We start from the raw sequence: 16,420 nt of genomic DNA, 5'->3' as shown, positions 1-16,420 counted from the left end.
TCATTAAACATACAAATTTTAGATAAAATTTTTTCTCTAGGTAACTACGTTATCTTTTGTGCAAAATATATGACATTTATATTCAAAATATTCCTGGTCTTACAAGGAATCCAGCAATGTCAATTGTATTATCCTAACTTTAGTTTGAGGTATTATTTATTAAAATTTAGTGGTTTTCCCCCAAAAATTTCTCTGAGAGGGAAGAGCCGGCAGTGTAGTGTGAGAGGGGGAGGGAGTCGAGTCCATTATTTGAATGGACATTAACTTGGCGACTGTATTTCTCTATTTCTCTTAAGTATTAATTGTGTGCATGTACCATCATAAAATTAAGATGTTATTTTTACTACAACATAGGTATGTGCCTTCAAAAAGTGGAGTTGGGGGTCGGGCCGGTTTCTATTGGAATTAATCCCATATGTTCTGTTGTTCACTTAACGCGGATTTCACTTAACGCGGGACCCTCTGGGTTCAATTGACCGCGTTAAGTGGGGTACAACTGTATATATATATATATATATATATTTTTTTTTTCATTAACCCAATAAACACGCGGACTTCTAAATACAATCAACACCTCAACCCGCCAGGATTCTAACCCATGGCCCACGAGCACATGACTGTGACCAGGGAACGCTAACTGCTGGACCACCAGGATACTAAAAGCAGTCCTAGACTCTGTTATATTTCACACAAAGCCTGTTCAACGAGCTTATGGCGCCGTGAACCTCTAATGGGGAAGTCCGCGTGTTTATTGAGCTAGTGAAATATATATGGATCCTCGTGTTTCGGCCGGATTTGGTAAAACGTTACTCTGACCACCTACGTGTGTTCAGAGTCAGGTGCTTTTGTATCATGTGCTTTCCGTGGGCGTGGGTTGAATCCTGTCGGGTTGAGGTGTTGATTGTATATATATGTATATATATATATATATATATATATATATATATATATATATATATATATATATATATATATATATATATATATATATATATATATATATATATATATATATATATATATATATATATATATATATATATATATATATATAAAACTATCACCAACCTGGCATTGTCGTTGTTGGTAAGTAAAATTTTTGCATTTAACTTTGCAATTTTAAACGGAAGCTTTTGCATTCTGCTTGTGGTTTAATTATTGTCCATTGATGCAACCTTGCAGTGGGGAAGGGGAGGAGGGGGTGTTGATATGCTACCGTCCAATTCATATTGGTTAGCATGATTAGACAAAATATTATTCGAGTATATCTGGGGTAGAGCAGTCGAGTTTTGTCATATCTTTTGTGTATTTTTGGAGTCTGATTAGATCCTCAAGGTGTTAAGTAGATTTTTGCTGCCATTTTGGGCATGAGGGTCTCACCAATACAACTATTGTTTTCTGATCATCTATTTCTCATCATCTATCAGTTACTGTACTTTGCTCTCAATATAAACTACTACTTTTTTTTATATATATATACTGTACAGTCAGTTCTGCTATAACGCGATAGTTGTGTTCTTGTAAAACATCGTGTTATAGAAATTCGCATAATAGAAATAAGAGGGCTTATGGAGAAAATAGGGTTAGGTGCAGATTACTACTAGAAAATAAAAAAAAATTTAGTAGTTAGCCTAACACAAAGGATAGCACAGTCTAAATAAATGTTTCATTCATATCTAATAATGAAATCATACTGTAAATGTAACACTTTACCTTGAAAAAATATGAATATAACTTGATGGGGGAGAAGGGTGATTTTGAGGTTGATAACATCGAGCTTCTCTTCAAGGGTTATAGCCTTTCTTTTACGATCATCACCGGGAATGCGATCACCAGAACGCTTCTTGGAGATATTCTTCTTTACCATATTCACAGTTAATACCACAAAATTGGAGAAATAGTAAGCAAAAATCGCGTTACAGCAAACAAGCGTTCGCGTTATACAAATATCGTTCCTCTATTTATAAATCGCGTTAGAGCCCATTCGCGTTGTCAAAACACGTGTTATAGCAGAACTCACTGTAGCTTCATTAATTTAATTTTTGGCTGCCTGACTGGTATATATTTTTTCAACACCTTTTCATGAGGAGTTTAATTTATTATTCAGTGCCATGCTTGCTACAAATCATATAAAGTTATTCAGTGAATACTATTACAGTACTGTACTGTATTGAAGTTAAGCTAGAATTTTGTACATAAAGTACTGTATTATGATAATGTACTGTACTGTACTACCTATTCATTTTGACAATGAATAACATCCTTAACTTGTAATGAGTGTGAAAACTTAAATTAGTTTTTTTTCATGTTTGCAGGTAACACATGACCACAATGATCTTCAGAAAGAGGAACAGAACATCATATGTGGCGCCCTGGAGCTGCACAAGAAGACTGTTGGAGAGGTTATGACCAAACTCGATGATGTCTTTATGCTTAATGTTGACACCATTCTAGACTTTAATTCCATCAATGACATAATGCAGCAAGGTAAATAGCACAAAAAACAAAAGTTTTAACACAAAAACCACACTGTATAACAAAAACCAAAAATCACCTCTGGAAAATCACACATTCTGAGTAATTAACATTAAAAAGCCTATTAAATTTCTCCAAGAGTCATGAAGAAAAGTATACCGGTATACCAAATATTTTTTCTTCTTTTTATCACAGATCCTTAATCAGCTTGTGGAGGACTATTATACCCATTACCTTTGTATACTGGCCTGAGACTTTGAACAAAGATAAATCTTATGACCCAAAAATGTGCAGAGTAATTAACAAATTGCAATGGTAATTACTCAGCATCTCTGACTTTTATGGTGATTTATCAGCACAGTACAATACAGTGCTTAAAAAAATATGAGACTTAAGTGCAATTTCAACTCGACAGTATTCTGGGTTGCTTACTTAGCTACCACTACCATTTGTCACTTCCAAAGTAAATACCGGTACTACATTACTGTACCACATCTTTCATAATTGTTGTTTATCTCACTGATTATATGAAGCTTGTAAGGGAATAAAACCACAACTTTAATTTCCTTGTGCAATACTGTACTGTTAAATGGTCTAGTATGATGCAAATGTAATTGTTACTATTAATGCTGCCTCCCTCCCCCCCCCTGTATTTTGCTAAGTGGCTTTTTTTCACTATATTGTATTGTCTAGTAGCCAGTCACAAACCCACACTAGAAAATTTACATTTAGGCATTAAAAAGATAAACAATACCACCATTTGATTTGGAGACGTTAAACAATACGTGTACACTGTACAGTACAGCTCCTCTATTTGTACAAGAAAATGTAAAAATAAGAGGTTTGGTACAGTACATGTTCTATTTTTATTAGTGTAAAGTACAAAAATCTGTCCTGTAGTTGGATATTGGAAACTTTATTGATGAAAGTAAAAAAAAAAAAAAGTAATGTACAGTGAGTTCTGCTATAACGCGTGTTTTGATAACGCGAATTTGCTCTAACGCGATTTATGAATTAGGAACGATACTGTATTTGTATAACGCGAACGCTTGTTTGCTATAACGCGATTTTTGCTTACTATATCTCCAATTTTGTGGTACAGTGGGGTATGCTATAACGAATCTAATTGGTTCTAGAACCTTGTTCCTTATAGCATTCGTTCGTTATAGGATTAATCCGTTCCAGGCCCCCAAATACAACCACTTAACTCTGAAAAATATAATATAAAATTGTAAAAATTGTAAAAAAGTGCATAAATATGCATCTAAACCCCTGAAATAAAGAACATCATTAATATTTGTAATAAAAAAACAATAAATTGGAAAAAAAAAAAATTAAATAATGTTCGTTGTAGGAGTTTCGTTCGTTATAGCATTCTCAATTTTATAGGTAAAACCGTTCGTTATAGGAATATTCATAGTAGGATCCGTTCCTTATAGCATACCCCACTGTATTAACTGTGAATATAGTAAAGAAGAATATCAACAAGAAGCGTTCTGGTGATAGAATTCCCGGTGATGATCGTAAAAGAAAGGATATAACACTTGAAGAGAAGCTCGATTTTATCAACCTCAAAATCACCCTTCTCCCCCATCAAGTAAAGTGTTACATTTACTGTATGATTTCATTATTAGATATGAATGTAACATTTATTTAGACTGTGCTATCCTTTGTGTTAGGCTAACTACTAAATTTTTTCGATTTCGAGTAATCTGCACCTAACCCTATTTTCTCCATAAGCCCTGTTATTTCTATTACGCGATTTTCTATAACACGATATTTTACAAGAACACAATTATCGCGTTATAGCAGAACTACCTGTACAGTATTGTACAGTGCTGTAACTAAGGAACTGATACTGTACAGCTTTTTCCTTCATACTTTACAGGAAACTAATTTTACACTTCATTTTTCAGGATATTCTCGTGTACCCGTGTATGATGGAGAACGTACAAATATTATTGCAGTTTTATTCATCAAGGATCTAGCGTTCATCGACCCAGATGATAACACACCTCTCAAGACACTGTGTCAGTTCTACCAGAATCCCTGCAACTTTGTTTTTGTTGACACTACATTGGATGTCATGTTTAAAGAATTTAAAGAAGGTTTGTTTTCTCATTTTCTACATCTAGTAATATTGTAATTTGATGATGTACAGGGACTTTCATTATTATTTTCACCATTGTTTTTAATTTTATGTATTGCAAGAGGTCAACAAAATTTTTAGTCTTTTTCAACATTTGTGAGATCTTATTTTATTTACATTATGGCACATTTTTATATTTATTGTACAGTACAGTAAAGCCTCGAATAATGACGGTAATGTGTCCTCCAATATTGCAGTGTAAGGTGAATCATCGTATCTTTTGTGTGGCTTTATACAGTACCCTCTTTTCCCCCCAAAGCAATACAATTAATGAAAATTGCAAACAATATTCTTTAAATAATGTTTCTGAATGCACCTTGTATAATATAAATGAATAATAATATGGTCACACAAGAGGAGATGGGACGCCATTGTTTTCGTTTGTGTTTACAGCTGGGAGTCCGGGACGATAGTTCTACACAAGAAAATTAAGAAAATAAGACCCGGCGCTCTTCATTTTTTTTTAAAGTAATTTTTAATTTTTTTTTATAATACATATCAGGATTTAGTTATTATTTATATGGACATTTAATTTAATTTTATTTTTATTATATTTTGGTCGTAAATGCGAATGAAATAAGGAAATAATTTGAATTGGGTCCTAAATTAACTACTGTAGGATCTTAAATATGAAAAGTTGTTGGTCGAACCGTTGTTATCGGAGGCTTTACTAATGTTTTTATTAAAGAAAGTGTATTACAGTAGGGTCGGGATACATTGTGAGATAGGGTCCAACGATGTTCGCTATATACCGTATATACTCGTGTATAGTTAGAGTTTTTAAGACCAAATTTTTAGGCAAAAAATTGGGGGTCAACCTATGCATGGGTAATAGTTTCATTAGGTTGAATCCGTGCATGATGGGAAGGGCTAGGAGCAACTTTTAGCTTTAGACATGAAAAATATTTACCAGTTACTGCCAGTAAACAATGGAAACATAAAATATGTACTAATTAGTAATGAAAAGTTGTGCAGTGCCTTCAGCAGATGAAGCTCACCAACTTACAATAGGTTAACTTACCTTACAACGTGCTTTCAGTAGTCTATGTTGAAGTTGAACCTGATGACATCGTCATCCGAGTAAAAACTCGCACAATATTCATTGACTGTCCTTATGTTTTAGACTTTACCACCATTGGTGAATAGAATTTTAGTTTTACATTCGTAAATATTATTTAAAACATATATGAACAGTAAATAAGTGTTGCTTTCATATTCATATGTAGAGAAATGACGATATGTTTTCACTTGTACGCACTTACTGTTCATACATTGGAGTTCTCAATCGTCGCACCTTATTAACATTAAATAGCATTACTTAAAACATACATACAGGTATTAAATTTTTTTTTAAATTAAGTTTTTTACAGCTACAACCAGGGTCTTATTTTCTTCAGTTTCTTATGTAGAACCATCGCCACTCACGAAAACAATGCCATCTTGTCTCCTCATGTGTGTTTTAATATTCTACTTACAGTATAGTCTCGATTTACGCTGTCAATTAAACCCGTGGAGGTCCGCGTAAAAAGAGGAACGCGTAAACGAAATAACAGAACATATGGGATTAATTGAAGTAGAGACTGGGCCGACCCCCAGACTACACTTTTTCCGACACAATACGTCCGTTGTAGTAAAAAGAACATCTTAATTTTATGATGGTATGGACACACACATAATATATAAGATAAATATCAATAAGAGAATAATATTCTGTACAGGTATAAGAGAAATATCAAGGTTTTTAACACTTACGTCAGTAGAAGAGATGGCTAGGCACACGGGGATGGCGGCTGGTTCTGAGGCAGAGGGCAGATTAGTGGCCCTCAGGTGAATCACTTGTATCACTATCCACCACAGAGGTTAGCAGGGCCTCCCTGACAAACCCCTCAAAGTCCATATTGTCACTGTCACTATCACTGACTTGGGCTGTCTGTGGTTGTGGTGGGTTGCGGGCGAAGAACTCGGTAATGTTACGTTGACGGCTAGCATTGATGTCGGCGTGATACATCTGGATATACGGCTCCATAGATTGCAACAGAAGGTTATTGGAGACTTCGTATCGGTGATTCACTGGGTCTTTGGAAAGGATGAGCTTGAGTTTCTGGGCAAACTCGATGGCCTCCTTTACATCACCATGTGTTAACTTCTGTTCTTCTTGTTCTGCCGTACCACCTCCCTCCTCACTGACGTCATCATCTTCCAACATCTCGTCGGCAGTCACCTCAGGTTGCCTGATTACCTCCAGGATGTCGTCGTTGGTGGTCTCGGAGAAGCCTGCAGCTCTAACACTCTGTGCAGCCTTTCTTGCAATGTCCAATGCCACAGTAACAGACTGAGCCTCTCCAGCCACCGCTTGACTCTGCCTCCCACCTGGGATACCCTGCAACACATGCCGCCACGCGTGACGAATCGTTGCCACAGACAGCTGCCCCCATGCCTCCACCAAGAAATCAACAGCTTTCTTCACGTTGAACATTTTCCAAAACTGTTTGACTCGCACTTCATGCTCCGCCAACCCTTGTTCTGGATCCTCGCTCTCGTTATCGGTGCCACTCAGAAGGTTCCGTAATTCATCCTTGGTGTTGGTCAAGTCGTTCAGGAGCCGAAACTTCTTTGCGGAGAAAGCAGCCTTGACGTTACATATCAACTCCTGATCCATGGGCTGGATTAACGACGTAGTGTGGGGGAGAAGGAAGACCACGTTTACATTGGGGTGACGATCCAACAGTAGGGGCGAGTGTCCTGGTTCATTGTCAAGGAGCAACAAAATGCTGAATGGCACATTATTTTGCGCGCAGAATTTCTTCACGTCAGGAACGAAACAGTCGTCAAACCAGGAGAGGGACAGACCAGTGAACATCCATGCCTTCCTTGAGGTTAGCCAGTGGACATTTAACTTGCTCATGTCCATGTTTTTGTAGGCTTGCGGGCTGTGTGGATCACAGACAACTTGAGCTTACAGGTGCCGGAGGCATTGGTGGTGAACAGGACGGTGATGCGCTCCTTCTGCAACTTCAAGCCCCTACACTTGCTGGCAGACTTGACTACGAATGTTTTGGAAGGTAATTTCTTCCAAAAGAGCCCGGATTCATCCATGTTGAACACCTGGTCGTCGGTGGACTGTCCTTCCTCCATAATTTCTCGTAAGAATGGAGGAAAATCCATCGCCGCAGCACGGTCAGCACTCGCTCCTTCACCAACAATTTCAATGTTTGTGATCTTGTTACGACGTTTATAAACCCTTGCAGCCACCCAGCGGAAGCAGTGAAGGGTTTGGGCTCTGCAATTCCCATCTTTCGCGCCACTGATACGTACAGTTCTCTCGCATAGTCCTGCACTGCCCGAGTGTCGACCGCCATATTCCTTCTCACCTGACGAATCAAGTAGCTCACCAATAAATTCTCCGTCTTGAGCAGCACCTTATTCTGACAATACTTGACCCTCGAGGCACCTGCAGACTTTGTGATGCTCATGTGTTCTTTTATCTTGGCGGCATCCTTCTTGATGGTGAGGATCGTAGATTTGTTAACGCCATGCTGTCGCGCCAGATCGACCTGCCTCGTTCCTTTTTCTAACTTCTGAACGATTTTATATTTCACTTCGTAGCTTAAGGCGCGTCTCACCTTCTTGGGCTTGGGGCGGCTTGGTCCAGGTAATTCAAGATTTTTCTGGGGTGGTGGGGGTCCAGCAGATGCCATTGTTGAACAGATTAGCTGGCACAAGAGAGAACTGTATACGCGGAGACTGAGGACAATGAGACTGGCGCACCTAAGGTCAGCGACTTATTCCCTCTGGTGGCAGGGCACGTCATGTTACATTAGACCAATCACAGCTAGCAGCGGAGGGAATACGTGGGTGGTAAGGATGCGTGGCCCAATCACAGTCCGATACGTCATATGACATCAGCGATAACGTAAGAGCGACCTACTGCGCACCCTCCCCGCGCCGTTTCCCCCGTACGGTCAAGAATGTACATCGCACGTATATGTTGGCGTTCCCAATCCATCTCTTTTTTTTTTCCTTTGCCATTACATTCGCTTTCTTTCGTTGTTCAAAAGATGTTACCGTAATTGCTTTTCGAATGGCTTTCAGTTAAAAAACCTGTTATATTACAATAATATTCTATCCTAATTGACTTGAATAAATATTTGAATGGAAATATACAATATTTTTGCTGAAACTACCCGCGTTTCAGTGTAAAGTGCCGTAATAATAAATGGTAAACAATTTGCCTTCGGAGCTCGGTGTTTCAGGCACAGCGACCCTCAGTTTATAGGATGTAGAGTGTTTTTAGTGAAGGTTTTCTGAAATGAGTTTTATATGCCATAAAATATGTGCTTTATTACCCTAATTTGTTGTTCCATTACCCTCAAAAGCTTGGGTCGACCTATACACGAGGCATATCATAAATTAATGATTTCTTGGTCAAAAAATCAAGGTCAACCTATACACAAGGTAGAATTATAGACGAGTATATACGGTACTAAATCGCGATATGTAATTACATGTAATCAGTGGAGAAAATAGGGGTTAGGTTCTGGAGGCCCAAAAAAGTGACTAAACTTGACTTAACGAGTTCATTTTCTTACTAACTAAAGCACCAATGAACACTAGACTCAGGAACAACAGGCTATTTCAATATCAATATTAAGAAACACCAGACTTGGCAGCAGACGAACCATCCCAGGAACACCAGACTCGACAGCAGACGCACCATCCTGAGAACAAACACCACACTGCCACCCTCATTCGACAATCCTACACCTACATAAATGAACACCAAAAATATTAGTTACAGTATTAAATCTTTTCCATTAAACTTTCCATTATCTTCAATTCACTTTTCATGTCACTAGCAACCTATTTACACTCACCTTAGAAGTCGTAATCTGCAGCATTGTCTGCTGCTTTCTCGTCACTCACTTAGAAAGACTGAGCGGACAAGGCTGAATGCGTGAGTGAGTAGCCATGGTGGAGCCTCTGGTGAGCAAATAACGCATTTGTTTGCCATGGCGGTACATTTGAAATATTTCCTGCCCGATTTCCCTCGCAAAAAAAAAAAATAATAATAAAAATATCGCTATACAGTATACTGTATATAAAAATTTCAATAATTTTGGTAGTAGCGATATAAAAAAATCTTTATATAAAGTTGCGATATATCCCAACTCTACTGTACTGTACTGTATAGTATACTCCCAATAAACTGCCTTTTTTGAGAATGGCATGCCCTTGGTCCTGAGGATTCTATATGCTAAATAGTTCACTGTGTATCTGTACAGTACATCAAAGAAAAGTTTTCCACATTTTTCATTCTGTTTTTTTTTTCTCCTCAGGTGCAAAAGGTCATATGGCCTTTGTTCATCAAGTTAACAATGAAGGCGAATGTGATCCATTTTATGAAGTGTTGGGCCTTGTTACCCTGGAGGATGTGATTGAAGAGCTCATTCAGGAAGAAATTGTGGATGAAACAGATGTGTTCAGTAAGTTTCAGTCTTAAAAGTTTTACACAATACCCCAGAATTTACAATTGTAAATATTTATGTTTAAATAGGGAGAATTAATTAATAGTTTGAAATTATCTTTCTAGCATAGTTAAATATGCAAGATTAGGATGATATTGGGTGTATAGCAACTGTTTCATGCATGTTGTGTGTAAATGTTTTTATAAACCTTCCTGCTAGTTTATTTAGACTTTCTTGTACAAGTTCACAACTGGACTTATGTAAATACAGTACAGTAATTGTAGAAAAAAGTGGTGAATAGAAGTAACATGGAGGAACAGTAAAGAAGATAGATATTGCTCTGACATCATCTTAAGCTGTTAGCAGGAAATTTATCTGTCTGTAAGGTCACACAAGATCCACAACTACAGGTCACTGCTCTATTTTTTATGACCTTGTGATGATATTTGATACTCTTGTGATTACTGTATAAGGTATTGTTGGTTTTTAAAGATAAGGCTTGGTTGCTTTCTCTGTATTTTGTTTTAAAATTATTATTTGTACATTATAAGAAAGCCTTTATATTTTCTCAGGTGTACCATATAACCAGCTCTTTAACCCTTTTATTTCTTTTTTTTTACATACTGTACATTGTTTAGTTTTGTATGTGAAGGTAAATAAAATTAGTATGTTATGTCATCAGCATTGAATGAATATCATATGCTTAGAAAAAAATTCAATACAGTATAGTCTGCATTTATGAGGTCAATTGAACCCGTGGAGGTCCGCATAAAACGAGAAATGCGTAAACGAAATAACAGAACATATGGGATTAATTGAAATAGAGACAGGGCCGACCCCCAAACTACACTTTTTCTGACACAATACGTACGTTGTAATAAAAATAACATCTAAATTTGATGATGGTATGCACACACAATTAATATTTAAGAGAAATATCAATAATATTAGGTTTTTTAACACTTACGTTAGTAGAAAAGATGGCTGGGCACACGGGGATGGGGAGTTGGTTCCGAGGCAGAGGGCAGATTATTGGCCCTCACCTGTATCAATTGTATCACTATCCACCACAGAGGCTTGCAGGGCCTCTTTGTCAAACCCCTCAATGTCCATATCCTCACTATCACTATCACTATCACTGACTTGGGCCGGCTGTGGTGGGTGGCGGGTGAAGAACTCGGTAATGTTTTGATGACTGGGTGACCTTGTGCGCACCCTGCTCGTGCTTCTTCCTGCGTAAATGATGAAATTTACCGCTTAATTAAAACATTTCATTCTGGCAAGGCACCGCGTAAATGACCAAACGCGTAAACAAAATCCGAGTAAATCCAGTCTATACTGTACAGAAAAAAAAATGCAAGTTAAATTCTGGAATTCTTTCAGCTGATAATCGCTCCAGGCGTCGTCGTCAACACGTTGGTCGACCTGACTTTGCAGAGTTCTCCCAACCAGGCAACCAGACAAATCACAAGCGTGCACCCATCTCCCCCCAGTTGCAGGTAGCAGCTTTGCAGTATCTTCGTACATGTAAGTTGTCTTAAGTGGTTCAGAAATATTTTGCCATTATAAGTAATTTATGCAGTTAACAGAAATATTATTGAGAAAATAGCAAATACTGTATAAAGATAACTGATAGAGCAACAATGTAGATGAAGAGAATAAGTACTGTACAGCAAAATCCAAGAAATTTGACGAAGGAAAATTTGAATATAGGAGGAGAAGGAGAACTTTCTTCAGTGTTAGATTAGAAAGGAACAGAAAGCAAGGTGGGTTTATCAGTTAATAGTTTAAATTTCCAAATGGCAGGAAATATAAAACATAATGAGCATCTGCCACTGTTCAGAAATTACAAACTACTTTATAGATTTTTTCTGTCTGTTCATTTTCGTTTTGTCATTTTGAAACTATTTTGAAATCAATCACCCAATAACAACATGGATCAAACATTACCTACTATCTATTCTCTTACCACTTAACATCCACCAAAGGGTTCATTATGTGATGCTTTTTTGGTACATAAACTTGAGATTGATTGAAGGATCAATTTGCCTTCCTTCTTTATCTCTCCAGAATTTTATGGAATATGTATTTCACTCCTTGTGAATCACTGAACTAGATAAGGAATACAAATTTTTTAGTCGCTAACCACACACATTTCTAAATTGTCTAATCCAAATATTATGTACACTGTATGACTGTTATAGATAAATTGAGTACAATATTAGTCCTCTTGAGCAAGAAACTTAGATATACAGATTCATGAACTAAAATGCTGGACAAATTAGCACTGATACTATGCATTATGTAACATGCAACTAAAAGGTTTAAAATTTGACCTTTTTTGTTTTTTCACATTAGTTTGTAAATCTTGTAATCTGAAATTTTGGGGTCTGAATAATGCTTGTGGGTTTAAAATATTGATTATAAGGAGAGTGACAATAATATTATGACAGTAAAATAGATAGTAAGTTGTAGAAGCAGCAGTACAAAAATACAGACCGCCTCTTATTGATAATACAATTTAAAAAATATTTTGTGATTACTTCAAAGACCATTGTTGTGTTTCAGCTCTTGAACCATTTAAGGAAGGTCAGCTGTCAGAAATGATAGTCAAAAAGCTGCTAAATCAAGATGTCATTCACAGCATTAAGTTACGACACAAGGAACAGTCCAGGGTTGATCAGCAGCATACCTACTTATATACACAGGTGAGTGGCAATGTTAGGTTCTTTAATATTTGACTTTGTATACCGTAGTTCATAATTTTTTTATCATTCATTTTCTTAAAATTGGTTATAAAATTATTATGTACAGGTATGCTTGTTTTTTAAGAGAATTATTGTAGTTACTACATTAATGTGTAACCATTTTCAGTGTAATGCTGTATAGTGTAATAATTACTTATGGTTAGCTAGTGGAATGCATAATAAGTCAGGAATAAAGAATAGATATTGCAGTTCTTATTGTAGCAAATGTCATAGTGTACTAGTCTTATTCTGAGCAATTGTGTGTACATTATTGCTTTAACGAAGTTCATTTTACTCATTTTTTCTGTACCGGTATGTCTGAATATGATGATCTCACTGGAATCCATTTAATTTTCAGGGGAAACCAGTTGATTTCTTTGTTCTCATACTGGAGGGTCATGTGGAGGTTACCATAGGAAAAGAGAACTTGTCATTTGAAAGTGGGCCGTTTACCTACTTTGGAATGGCAGCACTCTCTCAGGTCCAATCTATAGGTATGTATTTTATATTTTAAAGGTGGACTTTCAATTTTCATATTGTTTTTATTTTTAATAATTGTTATACTGTACATTGTTTAAAGGTTAGGTTTTTTCATTTACTGTTTTGTCATACTTTTCTTTTTCATTTATTTCTTCTAAGTTCCTATATCTGTTTCTCCTTTATGTACAGTTGCTGAGGCAATCCCACTTTTTGTCAAACTTTTTTATTTTATACTGAAAGTGAAAAGTAGCGTGTTTAAATGGTAAAGTCCATGTATGTTTAAGGCAAAATGTAACAAACACTCAATTCCAAGGTACAGTATTAGGTTATTTTTGGGCTAAAAGCAACTTTTTATTTGAAAAGTGAAAAATAATGTGTTAAGTGGTAAAGTCAGTGTGGGATGCGATGGCAAAGGATGTGTATTTGCATTCAGGAACATGACTGAAAATTTTTTAAAGAAGGAAAAGAATTTGTGTGTGGCATTTATGGATGTAGAAGGAGCACGTGGTAAATTTGTTAGAAAAGCATTTTGGGAGGTAATAAGTATGTATGGGATGAATGTGCAGTCGTTTAATCACAATCATTATACAGGTTGTACCTCTCTAGTCCGGCAACCTCGGGACCTGACCGGTGCTGGACCATGGAAATTGCCGGACCATGGAAATTCACCCTTTTCCTGGATAGATAGTGACTTGTGCTTATGCTTGGAAGCACCAGCACCACTTTCTCTGCATCATGGTCTCTTTGAAGACATATTGAAGGGTCGTATAGTAGCTTCTCAAATTTCGCGAGTTTTTAATTCTTAACGTATTTTATTGGAACACAAAAAAAAAATAAATAAAAATTTGACGGCAGAAACTTGAATTTCGACGGGTTTGATCGGCCCGCCAACGTGCAGACGACGTGCATAATCGTGTAAACAGCGTCATTTCTCTTATGTACAAAAGATTCATTATTGTTTATGACTGAATGTCTTTTTTATTGAATTAATGTTTATGTGTGCAAAATGAGCAATACAATTCATTAATAATACGTAGAATATTAAAACACACGAGGAAATGACACAGCATTGTTTTCGTTGATTACAAAACCAGTGACTGACTGGTTCTACATATAAAACTGAAGAAAATACGACCTTGGTTGTAGCTGTAGTAAAATTAATATGGTTGTTTTAAGTAATGTTATTTAATGTTAATAAATGGAACAATAGAAGGAGCTAACGATAATGGTAAAGAAAAAAGAGATCGCGTATGTAAGTGCGCATGCGCACACGTGAAAACATATCGTCATTACTTTACATAAGAATATGAAAGCAACACTTATTTACTGTTCATATATATTTTAATTAATGTTTCTGAATTTGTTTTTATTGAATTAATGTTTGTGTGTGCAAAATTAACAATACAATTTATTAATAATACGTGGAATCTTAAAACACACGAGAAGACGAGACGGCTGCCGGCATTGTTTATGTTAAAGCTTACAAAACCAGTGACTGATTGGTTCTACATATAAAACTGAAGAAAATAAGACCCTGATTTTAGCTGTAGTAAAATTAATGTAAACAAATTAATATGGTTGTTTGAAGTACATGTAATGTTATTTAATGCTAATAAATGGAACAATATAAGTAGCTAACCATTAATGGTAAAAAAAAAAGTGAGACTGCACGTATATAAGTGAGCACATGTGAAAACATATCGTCATTACTCTACATAAGAATATGAAAACAACACTTATTTACTGCTCATATATATTGAAGGGTTAAATGTTGTACTCTTTTTAGACAAGCAGAGAGAGAGAGAGAGAGAGAGAGAGAGCAGCCGAACTGCCGGATGTAAACAAACCTTAATTTCCCGCGACTTTTTTTTTTTTTTTTTAAAGGGATTAGCCCACCCGGCATAGGTCACTGACCCACATTGGGGCCTGAGGGGCCAAAATTTAATACTCCTGTAATAATAATAATAATTCAGATAAAAAAAAAAAAAAAAAAGTTGCCTATCTACCTATTGGACAAACTAAAATCGTTCCGGACCACTGGAGTTTCCGAACCACAGAATGCTGGACTAGAGAGGTACAACCTGTACTGTTTATAGAGAGAGAGCAAAGTAGTTGGTAGAGAATGTTGGACTCTTCAGTGATGCATAGTGTCACCATGTTTGTACAGTATTTTCATGGATGGGGTAGTAATAGAGGAGAAAGGTGGAGCACTGTTAAGGGGAACAAGTTTGGTAAATATGAACAAAACATAGAAATTAGAAATGAATCAACTGATCTTTGAAGATGATACTGACCAGTTTGACAATAAAAAAAAGTAAAAAGTTTTAGTGAACGGATTTGGAAGTGTCGATTGATATACCCTGTATAAGATCTCATTTCGATACTTTGCAATTAAACTTATATTTAAATAGCACCGACTGAACTTTCAGATTCCCTTAATACTTATTTGATCGAACTTGAGCTTATCAACTTTCCTTGAACTTGCATGCTGCCAACTGCAAAAAGAAATGTATTTGGTATTGTCGCTCACACAGTTAAAACTTGATATTAGATACAGTATCTTGTTAAACTTATTTTCAGGAGAATCCCCATCTGCATCCACTCAGCTCAGCAAAGGAAGCATGCTAGGGAGCGTTCAGTCTCTTGATTCCACAAAGTTCTCCTTCACACCTGATTATTCTGTTCGTGCTGTTACTGAGGTAAGAAGTTTGAATTGAGAAAAAACATGAACTACACTCAAAATGTCTAAATTTGGAAATAATCCCAAAGAACTCATAATCCAAACATAATCACATTTAGAGCATCAGTTGTGAATTACAAAATGGAAAGTTACTCGAGCAGTGTAAAAAATATAAATGGGATTGATGTACTAGGAGCACAGAAGACTATTAGTTAACTAGGAAAGCCCTGAGGAGAAGTCCATGTTTTCAGTATTATTCCCATGTACAGTATAAGGATTTGTAAGTGTTCAGCCAATACCTCCAACACCTGTGTCAAGCAGGAGTGTCCAGGTATAAATCTGTACTAGGATTCCTTCACAAGGTTGTTCTATTGTAGATGACCCATCATGGCATCAAATATACAGTAATGCTTTCTAGTACACA

General features: G+C 36.4%; 1 protein-coding gene across 1 annotated transcript; it reads left to right on the top strand.

Annotated features, from left to right (window-relative positions):
• Nucleotides 1–2,315: 2,315 nt before the first annotated feature.
• LOC121857464 (unextended protein-like) lies at nucleotides 2,316–16,211 on the top strand (the record flags this gene model as incomplete). The annotated part of the gene is made up of 7 exons (XM_042353516.1): nucleotides 2,316–2,487; nucleotides 4,392–4,583; nucleotides 9,961–10,107; nucleotides 11,473–11,616; nucleotides 12,658–12,797; nucleotides 13,195–13,330; nucleotides 15,897–16,211. Coding segments are annotated over 7 exons (1,068 nt in total), but the record flags the coding sequence as incomplete, so codon positions are not given.
• Nucleotides 16,212–16,420: the final 209 nt, after the last annotated feature.

The sequence above is a fragment of the Homarus americanus genome, unplaced genomic scaffold (assembly GCF_018991925.1).
Source record: "Homarus americanus isolate GMGI-L3 unplaced genomic scaffold, GMGI_Hamer_2.0 scaffold49375, whole genome shotgun sequence".
NCBI classification, from domain to species: domain Eukaryota; kingdom Metazoa; phylum Arthropoda; class Malacostraca; order Decapoda; family Nephropidae; genus Homarus; species Homarus americanus.
Note: the sequence above shows the minus strand (reverse complement) of the source record. Positions and strands in the feature narration are given on the sequence as shown.